Consider the following 15,231-nt stretch of genomic DNA (forward strand, 5'->3'; position numbering starts at 1 on the left):
CCTGCACCGAAGGTTTCTATGACTCTGTACAAGACCAGTTCGGACCACTATTCTTATTTCCCCGTTTTACTGGTGTCCTATTTTAAAGTATACAAGACCAGTTTGCCAATATTCTTATTTTTGTACTGATTTTACCTTCAAGGCAATGCTTCAGATTAAGTGGTTGGCCCACTACCCACTGTGCCAAGGATCCCGGAGATAAATAAGCATGTAAAGGAAAAAGGAATGGACAGCTTTGTTTAAATAACATAGAATGGGAGGAAGCTTCTGTGGAATCTAAACACTGGACAAGACTTGTTAAGACAAGTGGCCTGTTTCTGTGCTGCAGATTCTGTATAATTTTACATGAACTAATTTCTTTTGCTAGTGGGGTCAGCAACAAGAACCTTTCATTTGAACTTGGGTTTGATCTTGGTATGCGTGGGGGGACCAGGGAGGGCTGCAATTGCTTCATCAGATGCTGCTGCGTTGCGTGAGACCTGGAGAGACTTTGACCCCCGATCCTCCTCCGATCCAAGTTGGAGGATTAAGCTGGGGGAATTGGGAGCTCAGAGGCCTACTGCTGGGCTCAAGGTGGAGTAGGAGGGAAGCTGGTCAGTCGTGTGCAGGGGTCATCGTGGTCGATGGAGGGTCACTCCTTAATTTAAAATACTTACGTACCTGGGCCTGTGTCTCAGCCAAGAAGACAGGAACAGAAGTGAGGTCAGACACGGCCATTTTGGGGGTAGCACAGGAAGGTCAGTTACCCTCACGAGGCGGAACGGGAATTAGACTTGCCAGTAGCAGTATGTTTTGGAAGACAGCTGGATTATCCCATCATTGCCCAATATAACAGGAGAGCAGGCCTGGAATCAATCAGGAACCCAGTGACAGGCTGGGAAGACAGCGCCCCAGTTAGACCTACAGGCCCTGCCTGTAGCCTGGGTGGTGTTGCAGTCAAAGGCTTCCTTAGGGATTCCCCACTAAGGATGGTGGCCTGCTTGCTTTCGCTATTTTTGTAATTAAGTTTTTACAAAACATCTGAGAGGCTCCCAGCTACTTGTACCTTAGCTGGGTGCTCCTCTGAAGCTGACTATCACCCCAGCTTCAAGAGTCCTTTATTCGGACAGGAATCCCGTCTCCTTGCCAATTAAGGTTTCCCACCTGTGAGAATCTGAACTTTAATCAGTCCCCTCCACCCTCCCCAATTCTGGATGTGGGGTATTGACATTTAAAATTAAGATGAGGAGGAATTTCTTCAGCCAGAGAGTGGTGAACCTGTGGAACTCATTGCCACAGAGGGCAATGTGGAGGCCAAGCCATTGAGTGTCTTTAAGACAGAGATAGATAGGTTCTTAATCAACAAGGGGATCAAGGGTTACTGAGAGAGGGCTGGAGAATGGGGATGAGAATCATATCAGCCATGATTGAATGGCAGAGCAGACTCGATGGGCCGAATGGCCTAGTTCTGCTCCTATACCTTCTGGTCTTTTGGTCTAAAACAAATGCAGTTGCCTATTTTCACGGTAATATTTTTGAAACTCTCTGAAAAAGTGAGTTGTGAACACTTCAGTAAGTGGTAAACACCATCAGTACCATTTTTAATCTTGTTTTTGTTTGCTCCAGGGCTAAAACCTAAAACCAAACCAATTCAAGATGTCTCATTGCGCCAAACTCTCCAGCCACTGGAAGGTAAGGCAAAATATGAAGATTGTTCCTTTATTCTATTTCGGTTTGACAGCAATGAGGTTGGTGCCTGTGTCAATCTCCACTCCTTTTACATCCATCTTAATGAGATGTATGTGTCATTGGTTCCTGTTGTGTGAGTCTCACATAACCAGTGGTAAGCCCAATATAAATCCATCAGTGTCACAAAGCTGGTTGTCCAGCATTCCCATGCTTGGCAAATCTAGAGACTTTCCATTAGGTTTGCCACCAGGTACTCAAGACACTATTAATGATCTATGTACGTGCATGGACCCTCAGATGAAAGAGTGAGAGCTGGGTCAACCAAACAGGCTGAAAGCTGCACCTCCACCCAGGCCCCTTCCTCAGACCTTCAGTTGGCCAACTGGAGAGGCAGAAAGTGGCAATAGACCATTTACCCAGGGGCAGGAGGCCTTGTGGTGCAATAGTAGCATCCCTATCACTGGACCAGGAGCTCCAGGTTGAAGTCCGAACTTGTTGGCCACGGAAGGAGCATTCAAGGGGTTGTTAAACAGCTCAGGAAATCCTTCCCCACCATTATTCCCCAAGGGGAACAAGCAGCCTGGGTGCTAAGATACGCTAAAGAAAACTAAACACAGGAGGAGTGGGAATAGTATTAGGGTGGGCAAACCTGCCCTCTTCAGGCTCACCTCCATGCTGATTCACTGGGATTGGTTGTCCTCTGGCACCTCCCCAGGTGGGCATTTTTCATGAGTTGGTTGAATCATAGAATCCCTATGGTGTAGAAGAAGGCCATTTGGCCCATCGAGTCTCTGACAGAGCATCATACCCAGGCCCTATCCCTGTAACCTCACATATTTATCTCGCTGATCCCTCTAACCTGTACATCCTCAGACACTAATGGGCAACTTAGTCAATCCACCTAACCCACACATCTTTGGACTGTGGGAAGAAAGCGGAGCACCCGGAGGAAACCCACGCAGACATGGAGAGAACGTGCAGACTCCACACAGACAGTGACCTGAGGCTGGAATTGAACTCAGGCCCCCAGCTCTGTGAGGCAGCAGTGCTAACCACTGTGCCACCACGTCACCCAACAATGGTTAATCAACAATGCTGGGCATCACAGCAGAAACTGTCCATGCCTGAAATGGGTGACTGCACTTTGGGGTGTGAGCCATGCCCCCCAGCCCCCTCCTCCATACCAGGGAGGTGCCAGCTTCCTGGTCTCTGCTGGGCTGGCTGTTTTTAAGCAGAGCTACATTCACAATTGAACACAAGTGGCTGGGATCCAAGTTCAGCACCCAAATCATCCACAAGCCCAGACCTGCAACCATCTCCATTCAAACCCCTGAGCCACTTCCTCAGTCTCTGGAGTTCAATGTTTAATACATTTGTGTGTGTCTGTGTGTGTCTGAGTCTCTCTGCGAGTGTGTGTATGTCTGTGTCTGTGTGTGTGTGTGTGTCTGTGTCTGTGTGTGTGTCTGTGTGTGTGTCTGTGCGTGTGTGTGTGTCTGAGTCTCTCTGCGAGTGTGTGTATGTCTGCGTCTCTGTGTGTATGTATGTGTGTGCATGTCTGTGTCTCTCTGTAAGTATGTGTGTATGTGTGTGTGTGTCTGTCTGTGTCTGTATGTCTGTGTCTCTCTGTGAGTGTCTGTGTCTCTGTGAGTGTGTGTGTGTCTGTCTGTGTGTGTGTGTGTGTGTGTGTGTGTCTGTGTCTGTATCTCTCTGTGAGTGTCTGTGTCTCTGTGAGTGTGTGTGTGTGTGTGTCTATCTGTGTGTCTGTGTCTCTCTGTGAGTGTCTGTGTCTCTGTGAGTGTGTGTGTGTCTGTCTGTGTGTGTGTGTGTGTGTGTGTGTGTGTCTGTGTCTGTATCTCTCTGTGAGTGTCTGTGTCTCTGTGAGTGTGTGTGTGTGTGTGTCTATCTGTGTGTCTGTGTCTCTCTGTGAGTGTCTGTCTCTGTGTGTGTGTGTGTGTCTGTGTCTGTATGTCTGTGTCTCTCTGTGAGTGTCTGTCTCTCTGTGAGTGTGTGTGTCTGTGTGTGTGTCTGTGTCTCTCTGTGAGTGTGAGTGTGTGTGTGTGTGTGTGTGTCTGTGTCTCTGTGTGTGTGTGTGTGTGTGTCTGTGTCTGTGTGTGTGTGTGTGTGTGTGTCTGTGTCTGTGTCTCTCTGTGAGTGTGAGTGTGTGTGTGTGTGTCTGTATGTCTGTGTCTCTCTGTGAGTGTGTGTGTGTGTGTGTGTGTCTCTCTGTGAGTGTGTGTGTGTGTGTGTGTGTCTGTGTCTCTGTGTGTGTGAGTGTGTGTGTCTGTGTGTGTCTCTCTGTGAGTGTGTGTGTGTGTGTGTGTGTGTGTCTCTCTGTGAGTGTGTGTGTGTGTCTGTGTCTCTGTGTGTGTGAGTGTGTGTGTCTGTGTGTGTCTCTCTGTGAGTGTGTGTGTGTGTGTGTGTGTGTGTCTCTCTGTGAGTGTGTGTGTGTGTGTGTGTGTGTCTCTCTGTGAGTGTGTGTGTGTGTGTGTGTGTCTGTGTCTCTGTGTGTGTGAGTGTGTGTGTCTGTGTGTGTCTCTCTGTGAGTGTGTGTGTGTGTGTGTGTGTGTGTCTCTCTGTGAGTGTGTGTGTGTGTCTGTGTCTCTGTGTGTGTGAGTGTGTGTGTCTGTGTCTCTGTGAGTGTGTGTGTGTGTATGCACACACCCGCTTGCCACATAACATTATTGCTGTGTTTAACAGGCCGGGGCTGGTTTTGGCACATGGTGAAGAGGTGAAAAGGTCAAGTCACTCAAAGCTAAAGGGGCCCTAATCAAATTTAAAACAACACAGGGTGATTGGCGATTTGTCAACTCAAACCATTAAGCAGCAGTGGGGGGAATGGAGTAAACATGTCTGCGTGTGCATTGTCTGAAAGGACAGCTTCAGCTGGTAGCCAAATTTAGCCGCAGCAAACGATTGCTGTTTAAAGCACCCTGCCCTGCAGCCACTGCAGTTAAGACTCCTCAATAATGGCCACATAATGATGTGTAATTGCAGAGAGCAAGCAGCCAGAGATAAATAATACGTTGCGAAGAAATTAAATTGCTCCAAGTAACTAAACCTAATTATATGTCACCATCCTAATGCGCATTTGCACAGATTATGTTTTGCGTATTTTTTTTATTGCACATATCTCCCAATGATGGAAATCTTTAAAAACCTTCTTAGAATCCTTCTTGATGGCTTGTATCAATATAATGATGTACGGTGCGATGGGCCCTGTTGGGATTTCCACAATGCGACTCTATCTTAGGCCTGCCGGTTACCATGGCAATTTCCTTCGCCGTTTCGCTTTTAACTTCACGCTGGCCTCCCCGATGTAAGACAATCCTGCTTCCAAGAATACGCTTTTGCTTCTGTATCTACAGCTTGTTAAGCTGTCTGAGACACTGTGCAGGGTCCCCATTGTACCCGTGAAACTAACAGCGTCCTGAAGGTCAAAGGCCAGCAGGACATGCTAATGAGGTGTGCCGTCCCCGTAGTGACACCCGTGTTAGCACAGGTCTCCCGCCGTTTGCAAACAGTGATTACAACACACGGCATACTGGCAGTGCACTATCCAGGGCATCTCCCCACAGAAGATAAATTTCATCTCGGATAGATTTCTAAATCCATCATTCATGCAAAAGGTTCTTGGCTATTACTCGTCCCCAATATGACAACAACCTATACTTATCGCGTGACTTCCATTTGCAAAAAAACGTCCTGAGACGCGTCAAGGGGAATATTATTAACCAAAATCTGACACCCGGCCACATTGGGAGATTCTACAGAGGACTAAAGCTTTATCAAGTCGTTAAGTTTTGCAGTTTATTTATTAGTGCCGCAAGCAGGCTTACATTAACACTGCGATGAAGTTGCTGTGACAATTCCCTACTCGCCACGCAGGCCCTATCCCCGTAGCCCCACATGTTTACCCTGCTAATCCCCCTAACACTAATGGGCAATTTAGCATGGCCAATGCACTTAACCAGCATGTCATTCGGACAGTGGGAGGAAATCGGCACACCCGGAGGAAACCCACGCAGACACGGGGTGAACGTGCAGACTCTGGACCCAAGCTCAAACCCGGGTCGCTGGTGCTTTGAGGCAGCAGTACTAACCACTGTGCCACCGTGCTGCCCTTAAGTTATTCTTTCTATTTCCTTCAGCTGATTCTGTTGGCAACTTTGCACTTAATTACAATACATATTTTGTGTCCTGTCCACTCAACGTACTTTGCATTTCCACTCTAACTGTAGAGGGTAGGTCACACTAACGCAAACCCACCATTCAACACTATTTTTGTCCTTCCCTCCTCTGCTCTCCTGCAGATCACCGTTTGGGATGAGGAGTATTTCCAGGGTCGTCGCCATGAATTCACCTCAGAATGTTACAGTATCATGGAGTTCGGATTCGAAACCGTGCGCTCTATGAAGGTGGAAAGTGGAGCGTGAGTATCTTAGGAGTTCGGGAAGCAGCGAGGGATCAACCCAAAAGAGATTGCGTAGCAGTGTGATGCCACAGGAAAGAGCAATGGTGTCTAAATTGGACACCCTGTCAATGTGACAAAAGCTAACTAGTGGTCTGCTACGAGGTAACTCGCCTTGTAATCAGCCCATCATGTTTCAAGTATGCTGAAGAGGTCTGTCAGTAGATTATTATCAGATTAACCTTTACTCTGCTTTAGCTGCTGTTAATCCAATGTTAGACTCTTGAGAATTGGACCTGGGATTCTGAATAGACCCCCTGGTCCAACTTTAACCCATTCACAGCTCACCTTCTTGCACAGAATTAAAATCAGGCTCCTCGTATCCGAACCCCACTGAAATACCCTGGATACTCATTTAAATCTTCATTTAAATGCATACCTTGCTGCGTTGAAATCAGAGTTATTTATATTCCATATGTAACACCACCCCGGAAGGAAAAAATAGTATTTTTATTTCCCCATTTTACTGTTGTTCCATTTTTAAGTAAACAAGACCAGTTTCCAGGCTCTGACAAGGGGTCATCTGGACTCGAAATGTTGGCTCTATTCTCTCCCCACTGATGCTGTCAGACCTGTTGGGATTTTCCACCGTTTTCTGCCTTTGTTTCAGATTCCAGCACCCGCAGTATTTTGCTTTTATCTCAATGTAAGAAAAGATTTGTTTTTGGTGGTATTGATCAAGGGAGGGTCTGAGAAGAATTCCCTGCCTTCCTTCAAATTGTGCCGTGGGTTTTCCTTTAAACATCTGCCCAATCCGCAGGATGTCTCATCCAACCCAACACTCCCTCAGTACTGCGCCAAGCTCAATCATCCACTTGAGTCCTGGAGGAGAACCAGACCGTCACAACACCAGGCGTGAGTGATAGTCCTGGATGAGTGAGGATGATGTGGGGCTGAATTTCAGGGGAAATGGTGAAAGGAAACGTCAGCTTTATCTGTAGACGTCGCCGAGAAAGTGGCAGTCAATTATCCCATGTTCTGGACGTCAGCCATATTGAACCAGTTGACTCAGTCCACTCCCATCATGCCTCACACACACACACACACACACACACACGTCATCTTGCCACAGCCAAATGCTGTCGCATGTAGAGTGATCCAAACTCTTGAAAAAGCGGCTCTGAAATGCATCAGTGATTGATTTGGGATCTTGCTGACCCTCCTGTGTTTTTTTCCACAGCTGGGTGGGTTATGAACACGCAGCCTACCAGGGACAGCAGTTTGTTCTGGAGCGAGGGGAATATCCCCGCTGGGAAAGCTGGAGTGGCAGCAACTCCTATCACGTAGAGAGACTGGCCTCCTTCCGAACTATTGCCTGCGCTGTAAGTATTTGAAAAGGATGCGAGAACGTCAAATGGCCAACTTCACACAAGTGCACAACTCAGGGGCGGGAAATTTATCCAGAGAATCTGCAAGTTGCAACCACAGGGAGACAAATGGCAAAGATTCCTTTCAGGGGAGGCTAGATAGGCCATGAATTTTGGGATGGTGGACTTTCTGTTTCTGTTAATTGGGTGTCAATTGGCCAGAGATGGACATCTGTCCCTCACCTAGGAGGAAGTCCCATCTCAACGAGGTGTGGCATGGACAAATTGGGCCCAAGGGCCTGTTTCCATGCTGTGAACCTCTATGACTCTATGTCAATCCATCTGATTAGCTGTCCAGCAGCTCTCTAATCCCTACAGTGCCAGGAGTCTACAGTGGACAGGACTGGGACTGCAAGCACCATCGCCCCCAACTCCCAACACCACCTTCCCAGAGCCAAAGTTCCGAGATTCCAGGAAACAGGTCCGTTTTGGGATTCTCAGGCTGGGGATGCTATAGGGGGGATGGGGAGGTAGGCAGAGCAGAATTGGGGTGTTGGTGGACAGGCCGAGGAGTGGGGGAAGTCCAAGGGGTGCCTGAGGAGGCTGCTGATGTCGGTACCACCCTCCTCGCCCACCCTTCTGAGGCATGAAGCTGATTTATTTTCAGGTCTCCACAAGACCCGGGAGCTCTTCCCAACAATCTGGAAGTAGAAACTGGCTCGGAAACCTAGAGGTTCATGGTGAGGGGCAGGAGGTTTAGGGGGGATCTGAGGAAAATGTTTTTACCCAGAGGGTGGCGACAGTCTGGAATGTGTTGCCTGGGAGCACTCAAAGGGTGGTGAATCTCTGGAATTCTCTGCCCGTTGAAGTGGTGGAGGCTGCCTCGCTAAATATATTTAAGACGCGGGTTGATGGGTTTTTGATAAGCGAGGGGATTAAGGGTTATGGGGAGAGGGCGGGAAAGTGGAACTGAGCCATGACAGATCAGCCATGATCTTATTGAATGGCGGGGCAGGCTCGAAGGGCTAGATGGCCTACTCCTGCTCCTATTTCTTATGTTCTTATGTTCTTATCCTTTAAAAAGTACCTGGATGAGCACTTGGAATATCATAACATTCAGGGCTGTGGGCCAAGTGCCGGTAAATGGGATGAGGTGGGAGTTTCACACGTGTTAGGGGGAAGGTCACAGGGCCTTTCTACACTCAATGGTTCTGTGAAACAGCGATTGAGAAATTGGTAATTAGCCACTTGAGGGCTTCAAGTGGGGCAGGGGCAAGAGCGTTCTGAGCCCTTACCAGCCCCAGTGTAAAACTGCAGAGATGTCAGGGCAGGTGAGGAGGCCAGCTTTAAGTTCACAACTTCCCCCCCCAAATGCCATACCCCCTCCCCATTTTCCCGTCCCACCCCCAGCTCCTCTCTGCCCTGCCAACCACAAACCTGACGTGGGGGGAGGGGGAAGGGGGGGGACATAAAATTCTGCCCAGAAGGAAGGAGTGAAGAGGGTTGGATAAAGAGTGAGCAGATTCACGCTGATATAAGCACTAGCATGAACCAGCTCGGCACAAAGGCCTATTTCCATAATGCGCAACCCATATAATTCCATTTCATAGTATGTCAACATCGAGGAAATTTCTTTATGCGGAGCAGCAAGCAAAAGCAGGAGTGAGTAACCCAATCGGGGAATCAGATACGATTACAAAGCTGAGGTTAAACACATAATACAGGATGACAAAGCCTCGAGTTCCCTATCTGCTAGCCTTTTATTCACACCATTGTATTTTTAAACATTACCCTCTTGTTTCTCGTCATGTCTCAGTGGCACTGTCTGACATACTGGGTGGGGTTTCTCCGTTCCGCCTGCCTCCAGAATCGTAGCGGGCGGGGGAACGGACTCACGGAAAGGTCCCTTAACCTCGGGCGAGATTTTCCGGTTTCAGGGTGAGCGCGACAGGAAATTCCCAGCCGTTGAGTTGAATGCCCACTCCTTAACCTGGGCGGGGAGTGGGGAAAAGGTCCAACTCCACAAACCTGACTCCGGAATAAGTGCCCCGAATGTTCGGACTTCCATTCCGGAGTGGTGGGGGGTGGGGGGGGGGGGGGGGGGGCGCAATTGTTAACTGGATTTGGGGCAACCACCCCCAGAAACAGTGCAGAAGCCCCATGGGGGCACGCCAAGTGCCAAGGGGTGGGGGTTATTAAAGGGCCCGCCTCCCTAAACTGGAAAAGGCCTGCTAGCCCTCAGTCTTCACACTCCCTCACTCACCCCACACGGCCCCCATGCCACATCGCAGGCTACTTCATGCTGCCCAACCCATCCCCATAGTCCCCTCACCTTCTATATCAATCTATACCTCTCTACCCACCTCCATTGCCTTTTATAACCCCATGCCAATTTAGTACCAACTCATTTCCCCATTGTCCTTATGCTTCCAATGTCAATTGGATATCCACCAAGGGCAGACCTCAGGGGTCATTGTGAGATGAAATAAAATAAATTGATACATTTTCCAATAGCTGTGTTTCTGAATCATCGATGACTTAGGGTGCTTCTCTTTGTGGGAGGCTGAATGGTCTGCTACCATTGTGAAATATGGACATCTTAAACACTTCCCATCCCTATTTCCAAGGCACAAGGGGCCAAAAGAGAAGCACAGATATCTCAGAAGGTTTGGGACAAGAGGTTATAACAGAGATAGAGAGGGACAAGACCATGAAGAGGTCAGAAAATACACCAGATAATCATAAAATCAGGGTTCGGCTACCTACTTTCTATATCCTTAGGCATGCAAAGAGAAAATGTGCTTGTCAGCAACACTGACAATGTGCCGGTTATTGTATCCACTGTCCACTACAGAATATCACCACACAGGCTAGGTAGCTCATAGGTTCAAATCCCAACCTTTGATGTCAGTTGAAGGTGATGGGAAGTGTGTTATAATTGCATTCTGGAGAGCAGAATTCCTTAATGCAATTCCTCATGGCCTCTGCTGCAAATTACCTGTGTGTGAGTGATCACTGAGGATATAGGTTAAACTGTCATGTCCCCATGGTGAACTGGGGCAGTGCAGCGGCACAGTGGTTAGCACTGCTGCCTCACAATGTCAGGGACCTGGGTTCAGTTCCTGGCTTAGCCCACTTGAACGTTCTCCCCATATCTGTGTGGGTTTCCTCCCACATTCCAAAGATGTTTGCACATTCTCCTTGTGTCTGCGTGGGTTCTCTGGTTTCCTCCCACAGTCCAAAGATGTGCGGGTTAGGTTGATTGGCCGTACTAAAATTGCCCCTTAATGTCCTGAGATGCTTAGGTTAGAGGGATTAGCAGGTAAGATATGTAGGGATATGAGGATATGGCCTGGGTGAGATTGCGGTTGGTGCAGACTTGATGGGCCGAAGGGCCTCTTTCTGCACTGTAGGGTTCTATGATTCTATGATGTGTGGGTTAGGTTGATTGGCCATGCTAAATTGTCCTTTGGTGTCAGGGGATTAGTGGGTAAAATATCTGGGGTTACGAGGATAGGGCTTGGGTAGGATTGTTGTCAGTGCAGGTTCAATGGGCCAAATGGTCTCCTCCTGCACTGTAGGGATTCTATGATCTGTGGCCTGGGTATTATGATGGTAACCTATCCATTTTATGTGGATTATTATTGCCAGAACAACTCAAAAGACTAGGGACAGAACTTCCCCGTCCCGCCCACCACAAGAATCATAGCAGATGGGGAAGGAGGGCGGGGGCAGACCATGGATAGGTCCATTGACCTGGGGTTGGGATTTTCCAGTCTTGGAGTGAATGTGGCTGGAAAATCCCTTCCTAGATCTCACTCAGATGCACCTCTAAGGAATGGTTGGCAGTAAAAGATCATGGCCAGTGTGCAGCCTTTCCAGCTGTGAAGGACTCGAACTGGCAACTTGAAAAGTGATGGAGGAAAGTATCGAGACAATTGCCAACCATGGCGCATCTTTAGATGTATGCATTCGAGAGAAAATGCTTTCGAACCGAATGCACACGACAGGATTGTGATATCTAAAGAGTCTGTTTGTCATCTCCTTTCCACAGAACCACCGCGAGTGCAGAATGTCCATGTTTGAGAGGGAGAACTTCCTGGGCAGGAAGGGTGAGCTGGGCGATGACTACCCATCTCTCCAAGCCATGGGCTGGTGCAACAATGAAGTTGGATCTTTCCGTGTCCACTCTGGCGCGTAAGTGCTTTTAACAATCACGTAAGAAAACTCACTTGTCCCACCGGTAACGTTGCCCACCAAATGCCTAACTATCATTTTTATGCTTCTACAACCGGAAGGATTTTACCACGGGATTTGACCCTGTAGGTGACCCCAGCACACAATGTCGGGAGCAAGACAGGCTCAGAGGTATGGCTGGAGGGAGCCTCCTTGTTGGTTTCCTCCAAGCTCACTGTCCAATTAAAGAGGCTGCTTGCCCAATCATCCCAAGTGTACAGAAAGAGACCATTCGGCCCATTAAGTCTGCACCGAACACAATCCCACCCAGGTTCTATCCTCGTAACTTCACCCTGCTAATCCTCCTAACACTAAGGGGCAATCAACCTAACCCACACATCTACGGACTGTGGGAGAAAACCCACGCAGACACGGGGAGAATGTGCAGACAGTGACCCGAGGCCGGAACTGAACCCAGGTCCCTGGCGCTGTGAGGCAGCAGTGCTAACCACTGTGCCGCCCAATCAGAGGGCTGGCAACTCTGAACCATTGGCATCCTTACCAGGAGATTGTGGCGCTGCTGAGGGAGGTCGGAGATGATAAAAGTGCCTCAACACAGAGGCCCTCTTGAAGAAGCAAGTATAAGTGAAAGGTTTAAGCAGGCAGCCCCCTCAGATGGCCCACTGGGGCCTCAGGAGTGACCCTAACCACAGCCGCCTCTTTGGGGGATGGAGACTCTTGTTCCAAAGAGCCATACCCACTCCCCCCTCCCCATCCCAAGGATAGGCCCTGGGAGGTCAGCTCTGTGAGGCTGATGACTTCCCCATTGGGCAGCAGGCTGGGAAAACCATTCTTAACAGGGGTTTTGATTGATTAAATTGGCTGCCCACCAGACAGAAGCAACCGATCCATGTCTAGTCCTGCCTTCCAATGGTGGGACAGCATCAGAAAACCACCCCATTCATGTTCCTGGTTAGCTTCCTGGTCCCCGCCACCTTCAAGCCCACTAAGCAGCGGCTGAAAAAAAACCTAACTCTTCCGAGGCGGCACGATGGCACTGTGATTAGCAATGCTGCCTCACCACACCAAGGACCCAGGCTCGATTCCCGGCTTGGGTGACTGTGTGGAGTTTGCACATTCTTGCTGTGTCTGCGTGGGTTTCCTCCGAGTGCTCCAATTTTCCCCCACAGCCCAAAGACAGACAGAAGCAACCAATCCACATCTGGTCCTGCCATCCAACGGTGGGATAGCACCAGAGAACCATCCCATCCAGGTTCCTGGCTACTTTCCTGGTTAGGTGGATTGGCCATGCTAAATTGCCCCTTAGTATCAGAGGGACTAGCTAAGGTAAATGCTTGGGGTTATAGGGATAGGGCCTGGGTGGAATTGTGGTTGGTACAGACTCGATGGGCCAAATGGCCTCCTTCTGAACTGTAGGAATTCTATGATTCTATATTTCTATCACCTCTGTCTTCTCCTCAAGCTGAAATGTTCTGAATTCCTTCCCAGAAAATAAGATCATACAGCACAGAAGTAGACCACGGATTAATGGGGCAGAGTAACCAGATCTTTTCATCTGTATGTGTACTGTGTGAGCTGGGCGGAAAGCTCTTTCCAGTCTTTAGGATTTTTATCCTGTAAATGCTCAGCAGAAAAAAAAATGCAACTGATCAGCTTAACATCATCAACAGTTAGAACCCTGTTGCGATCGATGAACAGGAATAATTTTCGTCCCAAAATTATGGACATTAAATGAAATACATTTTATTACTCTGGCATAAATTACAATATTGGATGGCGGTGAGTTCGCACATCATCCTTTCATCGTTGTGCCTTGAATTCAAATGCAGCGCAGCCTGTCAGTAAGGGGCTGACGTTTACCACACATTCCACCCTGGAATCTGCACTCAGAATAACAGAGAGCCCTCACCGTGACAATGTCTGACATCCACACACGCACGGTAAAAGGTGGAAGTCACAGATATTTTTCTCCTTCACCAGGTACACTGCAGCAGTCCTTGCTGACAGACTCTGCATCAAAATCAATGCACCCACCTGAGTTTACAGTACTTAACCACCAGTTACCACCGCCCCCCCCCCCCACCAAAGACACCAGAAAAGGCTAGGGCAACTGCATTCATGTGTAGATGGAATTTTAATAGTGCAATAAGTGCTAATTACCACCAAGCGACCTTCCTGGCCCTGAAAATTTCATTTTACAAATGTGGAGTCTCACTCCTTCAGAAGTTAATTAGCACTGGTGCTTTTAAAAAAATAACTTTTTAAAACATTTTTTCTGTCTTCTCTTTCATCTCTTTCTAGTAATCCTTCTGTTCTTTTTCTCCAGTCTTTATTCCGCTCACGTACATATTCAGATTTGATTCATATTTCCTCCTTTATCCTTCCTCCTTTATACTTCCTGTTTTGGATTGCTGCGTGTCTCAATAGTGCATCTTCAAGCTAACTGGTTGAAGACTGCAGCTATTTCTTGGCACATAGAGCGTTCCATGCTGGATCAGACATCAGATTGGAACAAGTCTCTGCCCTCTAAAACTCACTAGACCTCCAAGGAGAGCTGTCAGCGAGGCGAAAGACTGTTCCTTTACTCTGACCACAAAAGCCATAGATCCCTTACAGTGTAGAAGAGGCCATTCAGCCCACTGAGTCTGCACTGACTCTCTGACAGAGTAATATAACCAGGCCCTCTCCCCATAACCCTACAAATTTCCCATGGCTAATCCATCTAAGCTATACCTCTTGGGAAACACTAAGGGGCAATCTTGCATGGCCAATTCACTTAAGCTACACCTCTTTGGACTGTGGGAAGAAACCAGAGCAACCAGAGGTAGGCAGACAGCGTACAAATTCCGCACAGTCACCTGAGGCCGGAATTGAACCCAGATCCCTGGAGCTGTGAGGCAACAGTGCTAACCACTGTGCCACCGTGCCACCCTAAAAAATGCATATGTATTAGTTTGACGGACAAACTGGTTTGGGTAGTGTCCTACCTACATACATAACATTGAAGTAATTCTACCGGGACAATTAAATTTGGTTCTGAAACATACTTGCTCCCCCCACCCCCGGTAACGATTTTGCTTCCCCTTCCGCCTCCAGATGGGTATGCTACCAGTATCCCGGTTACCGTGGCTACCAGTTCATCATGGAATGCGATCGTCACAGCGGGGAGTACAAACACTGGAGGGAGTGGGGTTCCCACGCACAGACTTTCCAGATTCAGTCCATCCGCAGAATCCAGCAGTAGGTGGAACCTGATGGCTCTGGCCACACTCCTGTTTTAATCTTCAAAGTCATAGGGAAATAAAACTCAATAAAATTTCCTTCTTTATTAAAATGACCTGTTTCGTTTAATTGATGCCTACACAGCAAAAGGGTGAACATCCACCAAATAAGGCCAATCTTTGGACTCTGGTACTTATCCCTAATTGTAGATCAGACAAATTCAGCAATGTGGGAGACAGCTGCTGCTCTGAGTTCCTTTAATCTCTTTCGATCGAGATATTCAAGATCTGCAGTATCGGCTGCTGCTCTCCCTCGTTGTGAGAGGAAGGTTCACCTTTCCTTCAAATGCACACTCAAAGGTGTTCAAAA

The 15,231-nt window shown here is 48.2% G+C and overlaps 1 protein-coding gene across 1 annotated transcript; it reads left to right on the forward strand.

Annotated features, from left to right (window-relative positions):
* The first annotated feature begins 1,603 nt into the window (after nt 1-1,603).
* cryba4 (crystallin, beta A4) lies at nt 1,604-14,884 on the forward strand. The gene is made up of 5 exons (XM_080208667.1): nt 1,604-1,671; nt 5,979-6,097; nt 7,317-7,458; nt 11,498-11,640; nt 14,737-14,884. The coding sequence occupies exons 1-5, from the start codon at nt 1,636-1,638 to the stop codon at nt 14,882-14,884; spliced, it is 588 nt and encodes a 195-aa protein (XP_080064793.1). The 5' UTR covers nt 1,604-1,635.
* The last annotated feature ends 347 nt before the right edge of the window (nt 14,885-15,231 follow it).

Source organism: Carcharhinus amblyrhynchos, chromosome 20 (assembly GCF_965287045.1).
Source record: "Carcharhinus amblyrhynchos chromosome 20, sCarAmb.v2.hapA, whole genome shotgun sequence".
NCBI classification, from domain to species: Eukaryota; Metazoa; Chordata; class Chondrichthyes; order Carcharhiniformes; family Carcharhinidae; genus Carcharhinus; species Carcharhinus amblyrhynchos.

Excerpts from the sequence above, each read along its gene's own strand:
- cryba4 (XM_080208667.1), top strand. The coding sequence starts at position 1,636 with ATGTCTCATTGCGCCAAACTCTCCAGCCACTGGAAG. Across the intron at positions 1,672-5,978 it reads AACTCTCCAGCCACTGGAAG|ATCACCGTTTGGGATGAGGA; the intron begins GTAAGGCAAAAT and ends GCTCTCCTGCAG. Across the intron at positions 7,459-11,497 it reads TCCGAACTATTGCCTGCGCT|AACCACCGCGAGTGCAGAAT; the intron begins GTAAGTATTTGA and ends TCCTTTCCACAG.